Here is a 13,572-nt window from a genome sequence, read left to right on the forward strand (position 1 = left end):
TATGCTCTGCAGTAACAGAGGGGAAGAGAAGCCCCTGCTTTTGCATTTGCTAACATGGCCTGGAATGGATGGGTGTACAAGTAGCACAAACTCGAAGCAGACAGTTTTTAAAGGATCCCATTAACTTGGAGTGCACTTGTAAGACGGCACATTCACTTTTGTTGCAGTTCCTTTCAAGATTAGCTTGTATGAAAGATTACAAGAAAAATTATCTTCTCTGATAATGTTCCTGCATTTTTTCTGGTTTTTTTTGATGTTGGGATGTTTTTTTGTAAATTTTCCTGTTTCTTACTAGCTCTATGCTTTCTCATTATTTTCATTTTGTTTTCTGACTCATTATCTACCTTGTGTGTGTGGTAGACACAGCAAGACATAGACTTGTGATGAGGGCAGGCACAGCTTCAGAGCAGTGACAGAGGGACAACCAGCAGAATGAATGCAGAGAAGGGAGGGGGATACTCTTTTAAGACGTTCCTAAACAAGGATGTGGAACTGAGCATTTTCTCCCATTTAAAGGCTTAAAGTTACCAGTCTGTGACACAGCCTTTGAAGGGTCCTCATAGAGTATCCCCTTAAGAAAAAAAAAGCCTCTAGGAGCGCAGGGGGAGGAAACTGTCCCCATCTTGTAAAGAGACTTTCTCAGCACAGAGATCCCGGGCGCCCATTCCCTACCTGTTGCAGTCCCAGATAAAATTCTCATGTTAAGCAGATTCTGGCCTCTCCCCTGGGATTGACTTGCCTCCAAAAAGCATCATGTGCTTAACACTGTTTGCTGCCTGATTACTTCGTATGGTCACACTGATGTACCAGCAACCCCAACTGTATTCTGCTAAACTGAACTTACCTGATGAAAGCCAGCGAGCTGTAGCCCAGCCATGCCACTCTGCTCAGCATGTGTTAGTGTAACGGCACAGAGATTGAAATCTACCAGACTTCGCTGGAGGGAGGCAAACCAGGCTTCACTTTTCGGAGTGAACTCGAGTCCACACCCATTAAACCCTTTCCCTCTCGAGTCAGCAATGAACTGCCAGATCCGGGTTGCTGAGTGTAAATTCCCCTGTGGACTTTAACAGGAGCCAGCTGGGCATCTTTCCTCGCAAAGTGACTCCTCCCGGCCACACCAGCCTCCCTCCCCTCCTCCAGCCTTTTGAGACCAGGATGCTAGTAAAACAAAATTACATTATACGCAGGGTTTATAGTGGCGAGCCTTCCCTCTCCCTTGATGCATACAAATGCTTCCAGACTCAGAATGGATGAGTAACTGGTGCCCTGCCGTGAGCTCTGCTGTGTCTGACTGCAGACCCAGCCTGCCTCCTGCCAGAAAGCTGATGGGTTTTCTGGATGGGACCCTACTGGAAGTCATCAGCAAAGGTGCTTAGAGCTGAGCCACTGGTGGCATTTAAAGGGGGAAGAAGGAAGGCTGTGGTCCTGTGAGCCACAGGCAGCTTCCTACAGAGGCCAGCTGTGTGCTCCCCTCCTATGATTTCACTGTCCCGTGGCTCTGAGTAGCCTTGGCAAGCTCCACGGGCTGCAGGGTGCCTGGATAGCACTGGCTGGAGGCCGTTGCTTTCCTCCTTCCCCCGTGCTGTGGCGTGGCTGCTGGGAGCTATTGGTACGATTGGGATGCATAGAAAAGGATGCCACCGGCATGCAGTTATTCCTCTAAAGGGTTTCCCGGGGTCAAAGCACGTATGTTGCACAGGTTTCGAGCCAAGGGGCAGCAGTGGACCATGGCTTGAATGACCTGCAAGGAACACCTGGAGACCTTGTGGCTGCACATTGTGCCCAGGGCTTTGCCAGGGGTCCAAGCAGGCCATCCAGCTGTGTTGATGAGGCCAAGAGTACAGCCAGCAGGTCACTGGGCCCCAGTGCAGCCCAGCAGATACCTGCTGTAGTGGTGGAGCCATCTTCTGCACCCCGCGGCTGTGTGCAGTCTGTGCTAGACAGTATGCCCCTGTGCATTCGGAACTGTGGCTTTCCCATGGGAACAGCCACGGAGGCATGCTGTGGGAGAATAAACTGATGTCTGTAGTGAAAGGCGGTGGCATGGAAGACCCTGTGTCTGTCTGGTGTTTCCCATCAAGGCACTGGAGTGGCAGATCGTGGATTCAGTGGGACCCATCTCTTGCCACATGCATGTGGGCCGGGATCATCTTTCATAACCTGGGCTCATACCTCAGGTCATTGCTCCTGAAGCTGATAAATGGGATCAGAAATCTGGGAAAGCCCCTAGGAATTACCAAGATCACTCAGGGAACGATTGAAAGAGCCTTGATTTCTAGGACACGCCACTCATCTCCTGACTGACCAGCCATTGCCCTTCGTTGTTTTTCATCTTCCAGCACTCTCTCCAAGTGTTGCCACGCCACAGTGGCCCTGCTGTACCCCTTCACCTGGCAGCACACCTACATCCCCGTGCTGCCCCCTTCCATGATCGACATCGTGTGCTCGCCCACCCCCTTCCTCATCGGCCTGCTCTCCAGCTCCCTGCCGCGCCTGAAGGAGCTGCCGGTGGAGGAGGTGAGCCCCGCAGCCACACCGCGGCCTTGGTCTCCGTTGCTTCCAGCGGGCTGAGTTGTCTCCTGTCGCAGAAAGGCTGCTCTTGAGACTCTGCTTTGGCAGCCGGTAGCGTGAAGGAGTCGAGCTCTCGTCCTCTGGCTCCTGCAAGCGTGGGGTGAGGGAGGAAGCAGGTGTCCCCCAGGGAGGCAGAGGGCTGCGCTCTGCCTTGGCCGCAGCTTGGGAAGACGGGGGGCTGGGATCTCCCACCGTGGGGCTGCTGTGGTTAGGAGGTGATTTTATTAAAATTTCTGTTAGTTTCTGCACAGTGCTGCCTAGGGGCAGAGCACAAGGTCTGCTAGGCTTGAAATAATTGCTACAAATAGCTGCCCCTTTAATTAGCACAGGCGCCTAAGGAAAGGGATACATAATTAAGAGTGGGATTCACGGTGCACAAAGGTGAACGCAGCAAGGCTGAACGTGGCTGGGGAGGCATCTCCCTCCGTGCCCACCCAGGGGACAGTGGTGCAGCGCACAGGGAGAAGAGATGGAGCTCTGACCCTGACCGGGCCTCGGAGCAGAGGCTCCTGCTGTCCTGGCTGTTCTGCGGTCCGTGGCGATGGTGTCACAGAGCCGCAACCAGGGCTCCACTCTTGGCTCATGCTGGGCGCCTCCTCCAGCTGCAGGGGTGGGTCGGTGGAGCAGGGGCAGGGCTGAAGCTTTTCTTCCAGGGCAGTTACAGATTAAGGTGAACTCCGACGATGGAAATAACAACGTTCCCTTTTTATTCTTGTTCTTCCACTCTTAGGTCCTCGTCGTTGACCTTGTAAATAACCGGTTTCTGAGACAGGTGAGCAGGGCTATTGCCTATCCTTCATCTTCTCCCCCTTTTTTACACCACACCTTACTTCCCTCTGTTTGCTGACCTGCCTGGCTGGACGGATTGCTTACTCCCCGCGCAAACCGAGGCAGGATTTGTGGCTGGCAGCATTATAGGGGTCACTGTGTACTTATATAATATGGGCATCCCAAACCACAGCTGTTAAAGACCACATCGTTCTCCATTATCTCTCATTTTCATTATCATTTCATGCTCATTATCATTTGAGCACAGTGGGTCCTTAAGTGGCGTCCTGCAAGGCTGAGGGCAGAGCTGGAAAGCCTCAGCTCAGCGCTGTCTGCTGGGGAGCAGCGCAGGCTCTGCCAGCCTGTGTCTGTCAGTCACATCTCCTATCGCATACCCAGCCCTGATGGCAAAGGGAGCCTTGATGATTTCTTCAAATCATTCCTGCCCAGTGAGCCTGTGGTTCCTCACTCCTTGCACTGGGTGGGTCACAAGTAGGAAGCTGGTACACAGGAGTCTGTGTGTTGCTCTGCAGACAAGATTGCTTGCGGATTTTTACCTCGCTTTGTTGTGGAGAGAAACAATGGGTTATTAAAGGGAAGAGGATAGATGAGTGAACATACTCCTGGCCCAGGAAGCTATTTTTGCCCCAGAGCTCTTTGGCAGATTGCTGAGCAACACTGGCTGCATTGGTCCTGCCGTCCCTCAGGTCCCATGGATAGGATGGGACAAGTGCACCTCCTGCTGCAGGAAGTGGTGTGTGGGTGAAGGCCACTCCTTCAGTGCGGTTTTTGCTTGTCAGCTGCCTTAGCTGCAGTGATACGCTTCACCTTGCACCTCTTTTTTGGAGGTTTAAGCTAAATCATGCTGTCTCAGCTGGGGCTGGTTGGAGCTCGGACACAGCCACCAGCAGTTCCTTGGCTTTGTTGCTCTGTGGGAACTTGTTATGCCTCCATAACGCAATCGTGCCTGAGAAGAGCTGAGCAGGGGTTGTGCTCACCTGACTGCATGCCAGCATTGTTCAGAGATGTAGTCTCTGAGGTGTTGCGAATGCTCCCAGGCAGATGGTAGGGCCACGGATGAGCCTTGCCCGGTAGCCTCTCAGGTCAAACACCTGAAATTCTTCCAGAATAGGGGAATATTTGGGAAAAAGACACCCCCATTCTCCGTCCTCTCGTGCTTCTTCACAGTCCTGCACTGGGAGGTGCTGGGAACATGCCAAGCATATTACGCCTTCTCCCTCTCCCTCTTCCTCTCCTCACAGTTTATTTTTAGCGCTCCCCCTGCCGTGCTGGGGACAGGATAGGAGCTGGTGAGGAGAAGGGCAGGGGCCAGCCATCTCCCGGCCCCAGGCCCTGAGGAGGTGGATCTGTCTTACAGATGGAAGATGAGGACTCCATCCTGCCCCGCAAGCTGCAGGCTGCCCTAGAACACATTTTGGAACAGAGGAATGAGCTGGCGAGTGACAAGGAAGAGGGCCCTGTCAATGGCAAGCAGGGTAAAGCACGGTGCCTTTCAGTTTCAAACCTTTTCCTGCACCTTTTTCAAAGTCTTTTCCTGCCCCTTTTTCTCCTGTCGCTTCTTAGGGGAGAGTTAGGCTTGTATTGAATTTAACACCACAGAAATAGGAGGTAGGTCAGGATTTTGGTGGAAGCTGTATTAAATATTCCATTGCACCGGGGTCAGTTCTCTTTGGGTGAAGAGAAACAGTACTTTATCCCTTCCTGGCTCTGTCCATCCTTCCCTTACGGCTGCAGGGAACACCTGTCCTCCTTTCAAGGGGAACCCACAGGCACCTCTCTGCTGCTGCCAGTGTGAGAGATGCAGGCTCCTCCTGGGGACAGTCCACTGGCAGAGCTGCAGGCTCGGAGGCAGCCGTGTGGCTCACAGGTGACAGGGCTGAGACAGCTCTTTGCGGGGCAGTATGAGCATCTCTTGGTTGGAGGGGAGCCTGAAGAATGTGCTAGTTTGGGCTGGGATAGGGTCAGTTATCTTCACAGTAGCTAGTATGGGGCGATGTTTGGGATTTGGGCTGAAAACGGTGTTGATAATTCAGGGGTGCTTTAGTTATGCTGAGCAGCACTCACACAGTCAAGGCCTTTTCAAGACCAGCAGACTGAGGCAGGCACAAGAACTTGGGAAGGGACACAGCTGGGACAGCTGACCCCAACTGACCAAAGGGATATTCCATACCATATGATGTCATGGCCAGCATATAAAGCTGGGGGAAGAAAAAGGAAGAGGAGGATGCTCGGGGTGATGGCATTTGTCTTCCCAAGTGACTGTTATGTGTGACGGAGCCCTGCTTTCCTGGGGATGGCTGAACACCTGCCTGCTGATGGGAAGTGGTGAATGGAATTCCTTGTTTTCCTTTGCTTGCGTGTGCAGCTTTTGCTGTATTTATTAAACTGTCTTTATTTCAACCCACGAGTTCTCTCACTTTTACTCTTTGGATACTCTCCCCCATCCCACTGGGGGGGAGTGAGCACCAAGACAAAGCTTGGTGGTTTTCAAAGTAGTAGCAGCCCAGTCCTCTTCCATGGCAAGCACTTCCTAGGATGCTGTCTCTCTTGAGCAGCTTTCTCTGCTTATGTCAGATCTGAAAAAAACCCAGGGAGTTTGTACCCAGGGCTTTTCCTAGCATGTCCTTACAGCACTATCCTCACTGCTGCCTCTTTGTTTTCTCCTTAGAGACCAGCCCTTTGAATGAGGTGGTGTCTGAGGCCTTTGTTCGTTTCTTTGTGGAGATTGTGGGCCACTACTCCCTCTTCCTGACCCCCACCGAGCGAGAGGAGCGGACCCTGCAGCGCGAGGCTTTCCGCAAGTCCGTTTCCTCCAAGAGCCTCCGACACTTCCTGGAGGTCTTCATGGAGACACAGATGTTCGGGGGCTTCATTCAGGAGCGGGAGCTGCGGAAGCAGGGAGTCAGAGGTGAGGGGCTCTGCCCGGGCTCTGCTGTTGCGGAAACTGCTGTTGCTCCTGCGAGAGCCAGGAGATGCTCACCAGCTGCCAGCCCCAGCCCCAGCACCATGGCTAGATACTGCAGTGTCTGTGCAGGGACACTGGGAGGGACATGGTAGGGAAGTGCTAGCACAGGCTGACAGTTTGTTCTGACACCCCTGTGTGGCCTTCGGGAAGCCATTTGGGGATTTTTTTTCTCTCTGTTTCCTTATCTTCCCAAAGGGGAGCATCACCTTGGTGGTGGCACCACCAGGAAGGTGGTGAGGCGTAATGTTTGCACAGTGCCTGGGAACGGGCTGCTGAAGATCGGAGGCTTTTTGTGTGTGACCTAGTAGCTTCTTATCAAGGTTGGGGTTACAGGCACCCTTCACCACCGCAGTAAGGGACATAAGCAGTATCCTCCATGTGTGTGCCTCCTCATTCCACATTGAATTCTCATTAGGACTGTCATAGAAGGGGTACACTGCTTGAACAACATTTATTCTTGCAGTCCCTCGTGTCCCCTTCCCGTGTCTAGAGGAAGAACTGGCTGTATTGGTTATGGCTTTTTTGGCTAGTAGAAAATGTGAATGCTCGTGTCCCTCCCAGAGCTGCTTCTGTTGTTTCACTCCTGTTATCCCAAGTCCTGAGGGCTCTACAGGCAACTGAAGTTTCTCATCCCTGACTTAGCAGTTTCCTCCCAAGCACTCATAAGCAGTGGACACTCGAATAGATGGCTGATTCAAAGAGTTTTTACAGGGTGGTACATCCCATGTGATGATTCCACAGCTGATCTCACTCTCTGGACTTAGCTGTGTCTGTAGCAGGAGTTTTTGTCTCTCCCTGTGTGAGGTACAAAAACTCAGGCAGCCTTGCAGTGGGTTAGGGAGGAGGCAGACCAGAGCTCCTGTCCCAGATCTGGGCTCAGCTGGTAGAAGAGGTGGAGTAAGTTGTTCCCTCTGTGTGCAATAGTTTATTGGTAAGCTTGGGGCAGTACGCTTTCAGATGGGCAGTCTGACTTTTATTTATAGGGAAACAAAATAGAAGTTGTTAACTTCTTTCTTTCTGCAGGACTGTTTGAGGTACGGGCTCAGGAGTACCTGGAAACACTTCCCAGTGGGGAGCAGAGTGGAGTCAATAGGTTCCTGAAAGGCCTAGGTAAGGAACCAGCAACCCCCTTGGCTTCTCGTGAGGCTTGGGATTCTTGTTGCCTTCAGGTTTGGCAGCAGAGAAGCTGCCAAAGGGTGGCAGGGCTCTGCTGGTGACTGACTGCCGTGCTCTGAGCTGTGAGTGAGCAGCGCCTGGCTGTGTATCCCTGCTCTGGCACACTGTTGGCTCTGCCCCCGATCTGCCACTGACCTGGAGGCTGATGGAGAACCAAAGATTTGGGCCATGGGCTATGTCTCCATCTTCCAAAGGAGGCAACGGAGCAGCCAGTGACTTGTGAGTGGTGGATGCATGTCCTGACGGGGGGAGTGACACAGTCTCCATTGCCTTCAGGTTTGCATTTAGGGATCAGCAGTGGGAATTGCCCAGGAGCATCCCAAGGCTGAATCCATGTTCTGCTGTAAGGAGAGCTAGATGAGAGCTCCAGACTGAGCTTAGAAGTTCTCGCTAAGTCACTGGACGCCATGGCTAAGAGAGTTTGATCTTCTGTTCAGATCACATCCCTGGCCCTCTTGCCTCTTCTTGGCCATTTAGGAGCAGCAGTGTCTGTGGGGCTGGTGTGCCCCTGCCTCTTACCCACATGTGCTTTGGCCAGGTGAGCTTAGTAATAAGTTCACCTTCCAGGATCACTGAGCAAGTGGGCTCTGGAGGGTGTGCTGCGGGGCTGGCAGAGTCCCAGTCTGACGCTGCTTCCAGGGGGTGGGCAGAGCTACGGCCTGCTCTGCTGGCACTTGCTTCCAGCTTTGCAGGGCGGGTGGCTGTGGGTAAGGACCCAGGGCTGGCAGCAGGAGTGATTCTCTGTATAGGCTTCCTCAGCTGGTGGTGGTGAGGAATGACACTTGTTTTGCCTGTTACTGTGAGGAGTCCGTTTTCCTTTCTCTGTCTCTCCAGGTAGCAAAATGAAATTCCTCCACAAAAAGTAAGAGCAAAGCACATCATTCCACAGAAGAGAATGGCTTTACCATTTAACAGCAATAAATCAGACTATTATCAACCATTCCGATTCAGCCTGCTCCCAGGAGCCAACAGCTTTGGGGAGCTGACCACAGCCAGGACGTGCTCGCACAGACGTGTGGTGCCACAGGAAGATTTGATGGCTGCGGGGCTGCCGGGACAGGTTTCTGGATAACTACAGTACCATGCACTGGACCAAGCACTCTCTGAACTCTGCACTAGCACGTTGCAGGCATCCCAGCAGATTGGATCTCTTAGCTAGTCAATTCTTTGTTTTGTTGTATTTTTCTATTTATATTGGGTTTAGAACAATTATTAACCAATGACTCTTGCCCTGCCTCCTCTCTGCCTGATGCTGCAGGAGGACAAAGTGGGACTGAGCCGGCAAAGCTCAGGCATGGAGGAGGGGAGGAACAGAGATGTATGGAAATAGGTCTCTGCAAAGTAAGGATGCTGCGGGCTGCAGGGATGATGTGGACTGACCAGGAGGAGCTTCCAAGCAAGGGAGAAGGGTGAGGGGGAACCACTAAACCTACTGAGGACTTGATGGGCCAGCCAGCTCCCGGGTGGCTGTGCCAGGGGGTCCTGGCACAAGAAGAGGTCTTTCCTTATGCAGTGTAATTAAAAGCAAGTGGTGTAAAAGGCAGCAGACCCTTGGTGTTTTGGGGAAGGGGACAAGCTGTGTCTGCCCACTGGCCCACCTGGTGCCAAGTGTGAGCCGGAGAGGACATTTAGAAGCTGAACTCTTGGCTTGGCCAAGCCTTTGGCTTCTCTTTAAGCCTCGCAGCCTGGATGGCCTTCTTCCCTAGCCTGGCCACTTGCAAGGGGAGCCCAAAGTGGAGCTCATCTGCAGGGTCTTGCCAGGGAAACCCGCTTCCTGAAAGTGGGATGTGCTCTCCCAGCTCAAGTGTTGCTGCTGGGAAGCATGGTAGGAAGTGGACAAGGGGAGAGTGCCTGCTGCTACCTTCTGTGCTGCCGGCTAGGGAGCAGGGAGGACCTTCTGCTTGCCTCTCTGTTCCAGTGGGGAGGAGAGGTGAGGAGGTGTTGGGGAGGCGCATGGAGGTTGAGGGTGGGATGAGGGCGCTTTTCCAGCTGGTGCAAAAGCTGTTCCCCTTGCACCACTTGTGAAGGCAGTCAAGAGCAGCTGGAACATCCTTGGGTCTCCTTTGCTCTTTGGAGAGGAAGCCAGAGGGTAACTCTGCTATGGCCCGAAGGGGAATCTCTTCCCCAGGGCCTGGGGGGTTGCAGGGTTAGAGCTGCATGTGGGTACCTTTGCTGTGGGCAGCCATGCTACGCTGAGCTACACAGGGCTGCCAGAGTTTTTGAAAATGGTCCGTGTGCCCCTTGCTGACGAGTAGTGGGGTTCAAGGGGGCTCACCTCCACACGGTAACGTGGGTCCAGTGCTGCTCTGAATCTTTTGAATCCTGCATTTCCAAAGTTTCCTGCAGCCTCTTCCTGTGCTGTGTTTAAGGACAGAGGATGTGGGTTGTGACGGGTGGTGGCAGGAGCAGGCAGCTGGGTGGGTGGAGAGATGGAGGGCTGAGTGCCTGGGGAGAGGGTGCTTCACTGAGGGGCTTGTTATGTCTTGTGACCTGCTACTATCTGGGGACCAGGTAAGCTGCACAAACGGCTCTAGATGGCCCTGCTTGTGCAGGGGTTGGCCTCAGAGGCCCCTTCCCACCTCAACCTTTCTGTGGTTCTGTGATGAGCACCATAAATACTGAAGAGCAGTAATGCCACGAGGGGCAGGGGGGAGGTAGGCAGCACTTGCAGCTCTGTGCTCCCTAACCCACGTGCAGGGACAGCTGAAGCAGTGATGGAGGGGGTCGGAGAAGCCAGCAGCATTTATCCACCCCCCTCCCCAGGGTCAGGCTTCCACAGGGGTGACCAGGTGGAGGGTATGGGGAGCTGCCCCTCGGGTGTGCTGAGCAAAATTTGGCACTACTTAAAGCCCAGTTTGTCACAGGACGCAGTGGTGGCCCACCAAAGGAAACTGCAGTGGAGTTCAAGGTGAATCAAATGCTGTGTTTTGGTTCTCTTTTTAAAAGGTGTTTTTATTTTTAATGGTAGCAAAATGAGGGTTTGCAAAGCTGGGATGCACCCACACATGCAAAGGCAGCCAGGATGCCTGCAAATCTTTTTGGGGTGCTAAATGAAGCTGATCTTGTGGCTCGGCTCAGGCCTCCAGAAGCAGGTGTCCTACGTGGCCCCCAGCTGCCAAGCCTGTTCCTCGGGGCTCCATGTTCCCCTTCTTGAGTGACATTTTCAACAGCATGGAACTTCGCCTTCCTCAGTGGGAGCTGTGGTAAGGAGCTGGGAGGGATTCCCGGGATGCCCGATGCTCACAAGCTCCTTAGCTCAGCTTGAACTCATGTGTGAGCATGCTGAGATACTGGCAGCATTTACAGAAATACCCTAATAGCTCAAATTAAAAAGGGTGGTGAAATAGCCCCATTTATCTCATTTGGGGGTCCAAGGGGTCTCTGCCAGCACTGGGCTCTATGGCCGCTCAGTGCTTTCATTGGCAGCTCTCAGGAAAGTGGGAATCAAGCCTGCATAGTGTACAGAATCCAAGGAGGGTCTTAAAAAGCAGCAGCATGAGGAGTGCAATGAAAGAAACATGAGCAGCTGTGTCATTGAGGATTTACAATGAAAGTGGGACAGAAAGCGTTGGTCTCCAGCTGCAGGACAGCCTCTCCAGCTTTATATCAGGTGGTGTTGCCCCCGGATGAGAAGGACCCTGCGTCCCTTAGGGCTCTGGAAGTTTTGGAGGAACCCACCTGTGAAGAAATGCATAAGACTGTCTGACTACAGATCCGTGTGCCCTCCTGTGGAGGCTGCTGACAGCAGGTGGCCAGAGAAGACTATGAATAGAGCCCGTATGCTGGGTATGCCCGATATACTATATATATGCTATAAATACCCAAAGCGTTATATTTGCCTGTACGTGCCACAGCCAGTGGTCTTCTGCACCAGAGCTGGTGTCTGTGTTTCGTAGCCTGGGATGAGTTTCTCTTCCATGACTGTGTGTGCATGGGTGTAGACAAACGTGCTAAGTAAGGCAGAAGGCCAGTTTGGGGGCAGTACGGATTTACCAAAGGGTACTGGAGAACCGCGACACTCACTCTGCAAAGTCAAATGTTACAAGCCACCACCTCTGCTCCCTGCTGGTCCCTGAGTAATCGAGCAGCTTGCACATGCCGATGTGAGCAGCTCCGTGGGGCCTGTGATGCCCAGGGGAGCTGCACTTGCTGACACCCAAGCCGCTGGCTAAACCCTGAACCCTATACCCCTCCTTGGCTTCCCCATGCAGGCTGTCAGCGTCCTGCGAGAGCTCAGGGTATTGGGCAAATCCCGGCTCTTACAGGTACTTACGGGAACGTCTCGTTCACCATACAGTTGTCCATTCATCACTGATGGTGGCCCGTGCCAGCAGGACAGAGAGCCCTGTGCAGTTGAGGGACGAGACCCTGCCCTGCCAGGGTGGGTCTGATTTGGGTTTGGAGGGGTGTAGCCGCAGGGCTGTGGTCGTGGGCAGCTGCGGGGGTGGGGGTGTGCCCGGTACCAGCGGCCGAGGGGTTTGCAACCTACCTCTCTGCCTGGAGACAGCTTTAAGGTCGCAGGTGCCAGCGGGCAACTTGCAGGTGTAGAGCCCCAGGCAGCCGCTGCAGTCTGAGGGCTTCTGGCAGGGCCGGGTCTGGATGCCGCGGCAGGAGTGCTGTGGAGGGAGGGAGAGTGGTGGCCACTGTGCCACCGTCCAGCCTTGCCCAGCTCCTGGCCCAGGACCCCCTCCCAGTCGCAGGGGTGTCACCACTGTGCTCACACTGCTGAGAGCCCTGGCCCCAAGGAGCCTGTGCCATACGCAGCCCCAAAGAAGCACCTACTGCACAAGCTTGGGCTGCCCGAGAGCAGCCTCTCATGAAGTTGGAAGGTTTCCTTTTGGGGTGTGCATGTCCCACAGTCAGTGTGTCTGTTATTTTGGGGTGATGTGAACTGCTCAGCCCCGGGACCATGCTTGCCAGGGGCTGTTGGCTCCAGATGCTCAAGCTGACAGTGGTGTGATGTCGGGGGGTGAGTTGAGCTTAAAAGAGCCTCTTCATCTCCCCCAGCTGGGCCGGGTGGAGAGGCTCTTGTTAGAAAGCAAAGCCAAGTTGCAGAAGTTTATGTGATATGATGGGATGAGCATTTGCTGGTGGATGTTTGGTTTCCATTTAAAACAGCAAAATAATGCAGTAAAACCTGCAGTAGCAGGACAAGCTACTCACCAGGCTATAGAGCAACAGCTTCATGCAAGGAGCTGGAGAAGTCGGGGCCCGAAGGAGTAGTTCCAGGAGCAGTTCATTACCACTTTTGGCAGACAGCACGCTAAGCAGCTGCCCCCCACAGCCATGACACAGCCCCTGCCCACTGCCTCTACCCTATTGCTGCAGTGTTACCTACCCCGGCAGAGCATCACCTGGTACTTCTTGGTTAAGGCAAGCTCTGCTTGTGTCACAGACTCAGAGGTGGTTTGAATTTGATAAATGAGAAGTTGCTTATTTGTGGGATGCAGTGCTGAGCCTGTGGAGCAGGTTTCCCACGGGCAGTGAAGGTCTGTGCCTCCCTCCAGGCAGCGCTGCGAGGAGCAGGAGCGGTGCCCATCGGTGCAGCAGGGGGTGTCAGGGAATGGTGCTGAGCTGGGAGATCTTCATAGCAGTGCTGCTGGGGCGGTGAATGCGAGACTGGGGGCAGGGGAGTGTTGCTGGGGCTGGAGAAGGACTGTCCCTCAGCTCTGGGGACAGTACAGGGGGACAAGGGCAGCCAGATCTGTGCTCACCTCCTGACCTGCTTGTCACCTGCATGCATGGCCATCAGCTCTGCTCTAAGCCTCACCAGGTGCTGGGTGTCACTGCACCACAAGCCAAGCAGTGCTGTAAGGCCACGCTGTGACCAAGTACTTCCACACTTGGCTCATGAGGAATAGCCCAAAAGCAGCTTTTCTGCCTGATGTTTGCAGGGTCATGGCACACTCGGCACCTGCTCCTGCTGCACTTAGTCCTGCCTGGTTTTTTATGTCCCCACAGTGCCACAGGGACTGTCAGGCAGTGAGGCTCTGCGTGGGGGTGCTGGGGCTCAGGTGTGCATGGGGGACCCCGTTCTGAAGCTGGAGAGCTGGCTGAGCTGCTCAGGC

At 53.8% G+C, this 13,572-nt stretch overlaps 1 protein-coding gene across 4 annotated transcripts in view; it reads left to right on the plus strand.

The window, feature by feature from the left end:
• The window catches only part of DENND2A (DENN domain containing 2A), a 60,186-nt gene extending 51,139 nt beyond the window's left edge, over window positions 1-9,047 (plus strand). For 3 of the 4 annotated variants that reach the window (XM_040595331.1, XM_040595333.1, XM_040595332.1), the window contains exons 15-20: window positions 2,343-2,520; window positions 3,305-3,346; window positions 4,721-4,838; window positions 6,032-6,271; window positions 7,352-7,438; window positions 8,339-9,047. In XM_040595331.1, the coding sequence (XP_040451265.1) occupies window positions 2,343-2,520; window positions 3,305-3,346; window positions 4,721-4,838; window positions 6,032-6,271; window positions 7,352-7,438; window positions 8,339-8,370 (697 nt within the window). In that variant the 3' untranslated portion in view covers window positions 8,371-9,047. Of the gene's footprint in view, window positions 1-2,342; window positions 2,521-3,304; window positions 3,347-4,720; window positions 4,839-6,031; window positions 6,272-7,351; window positions 7,439-8,338 lie in introns of those variants that run through there. The other variant, XM_040595334.1, reaches the window with a different exon arrangement.
• Window positions 9,048-13,572: the final 4,525 nt, after the last annotated feature.

The sequence above is a fragment of the Falco naumanni genome, chromosome 5 (genome assembly GCF_017639655.2).
Source record: "Falco naumanni isolate bFalNau1 chromosome 5, bFalNau1.pat, whole genome shotgun sequence".
Classification (NCBI taxonomy): Eukaryota; Metazoa; Chordata; class Aves; order Falconiformes; family Falconidae; genus Falco; species Falco naumanni.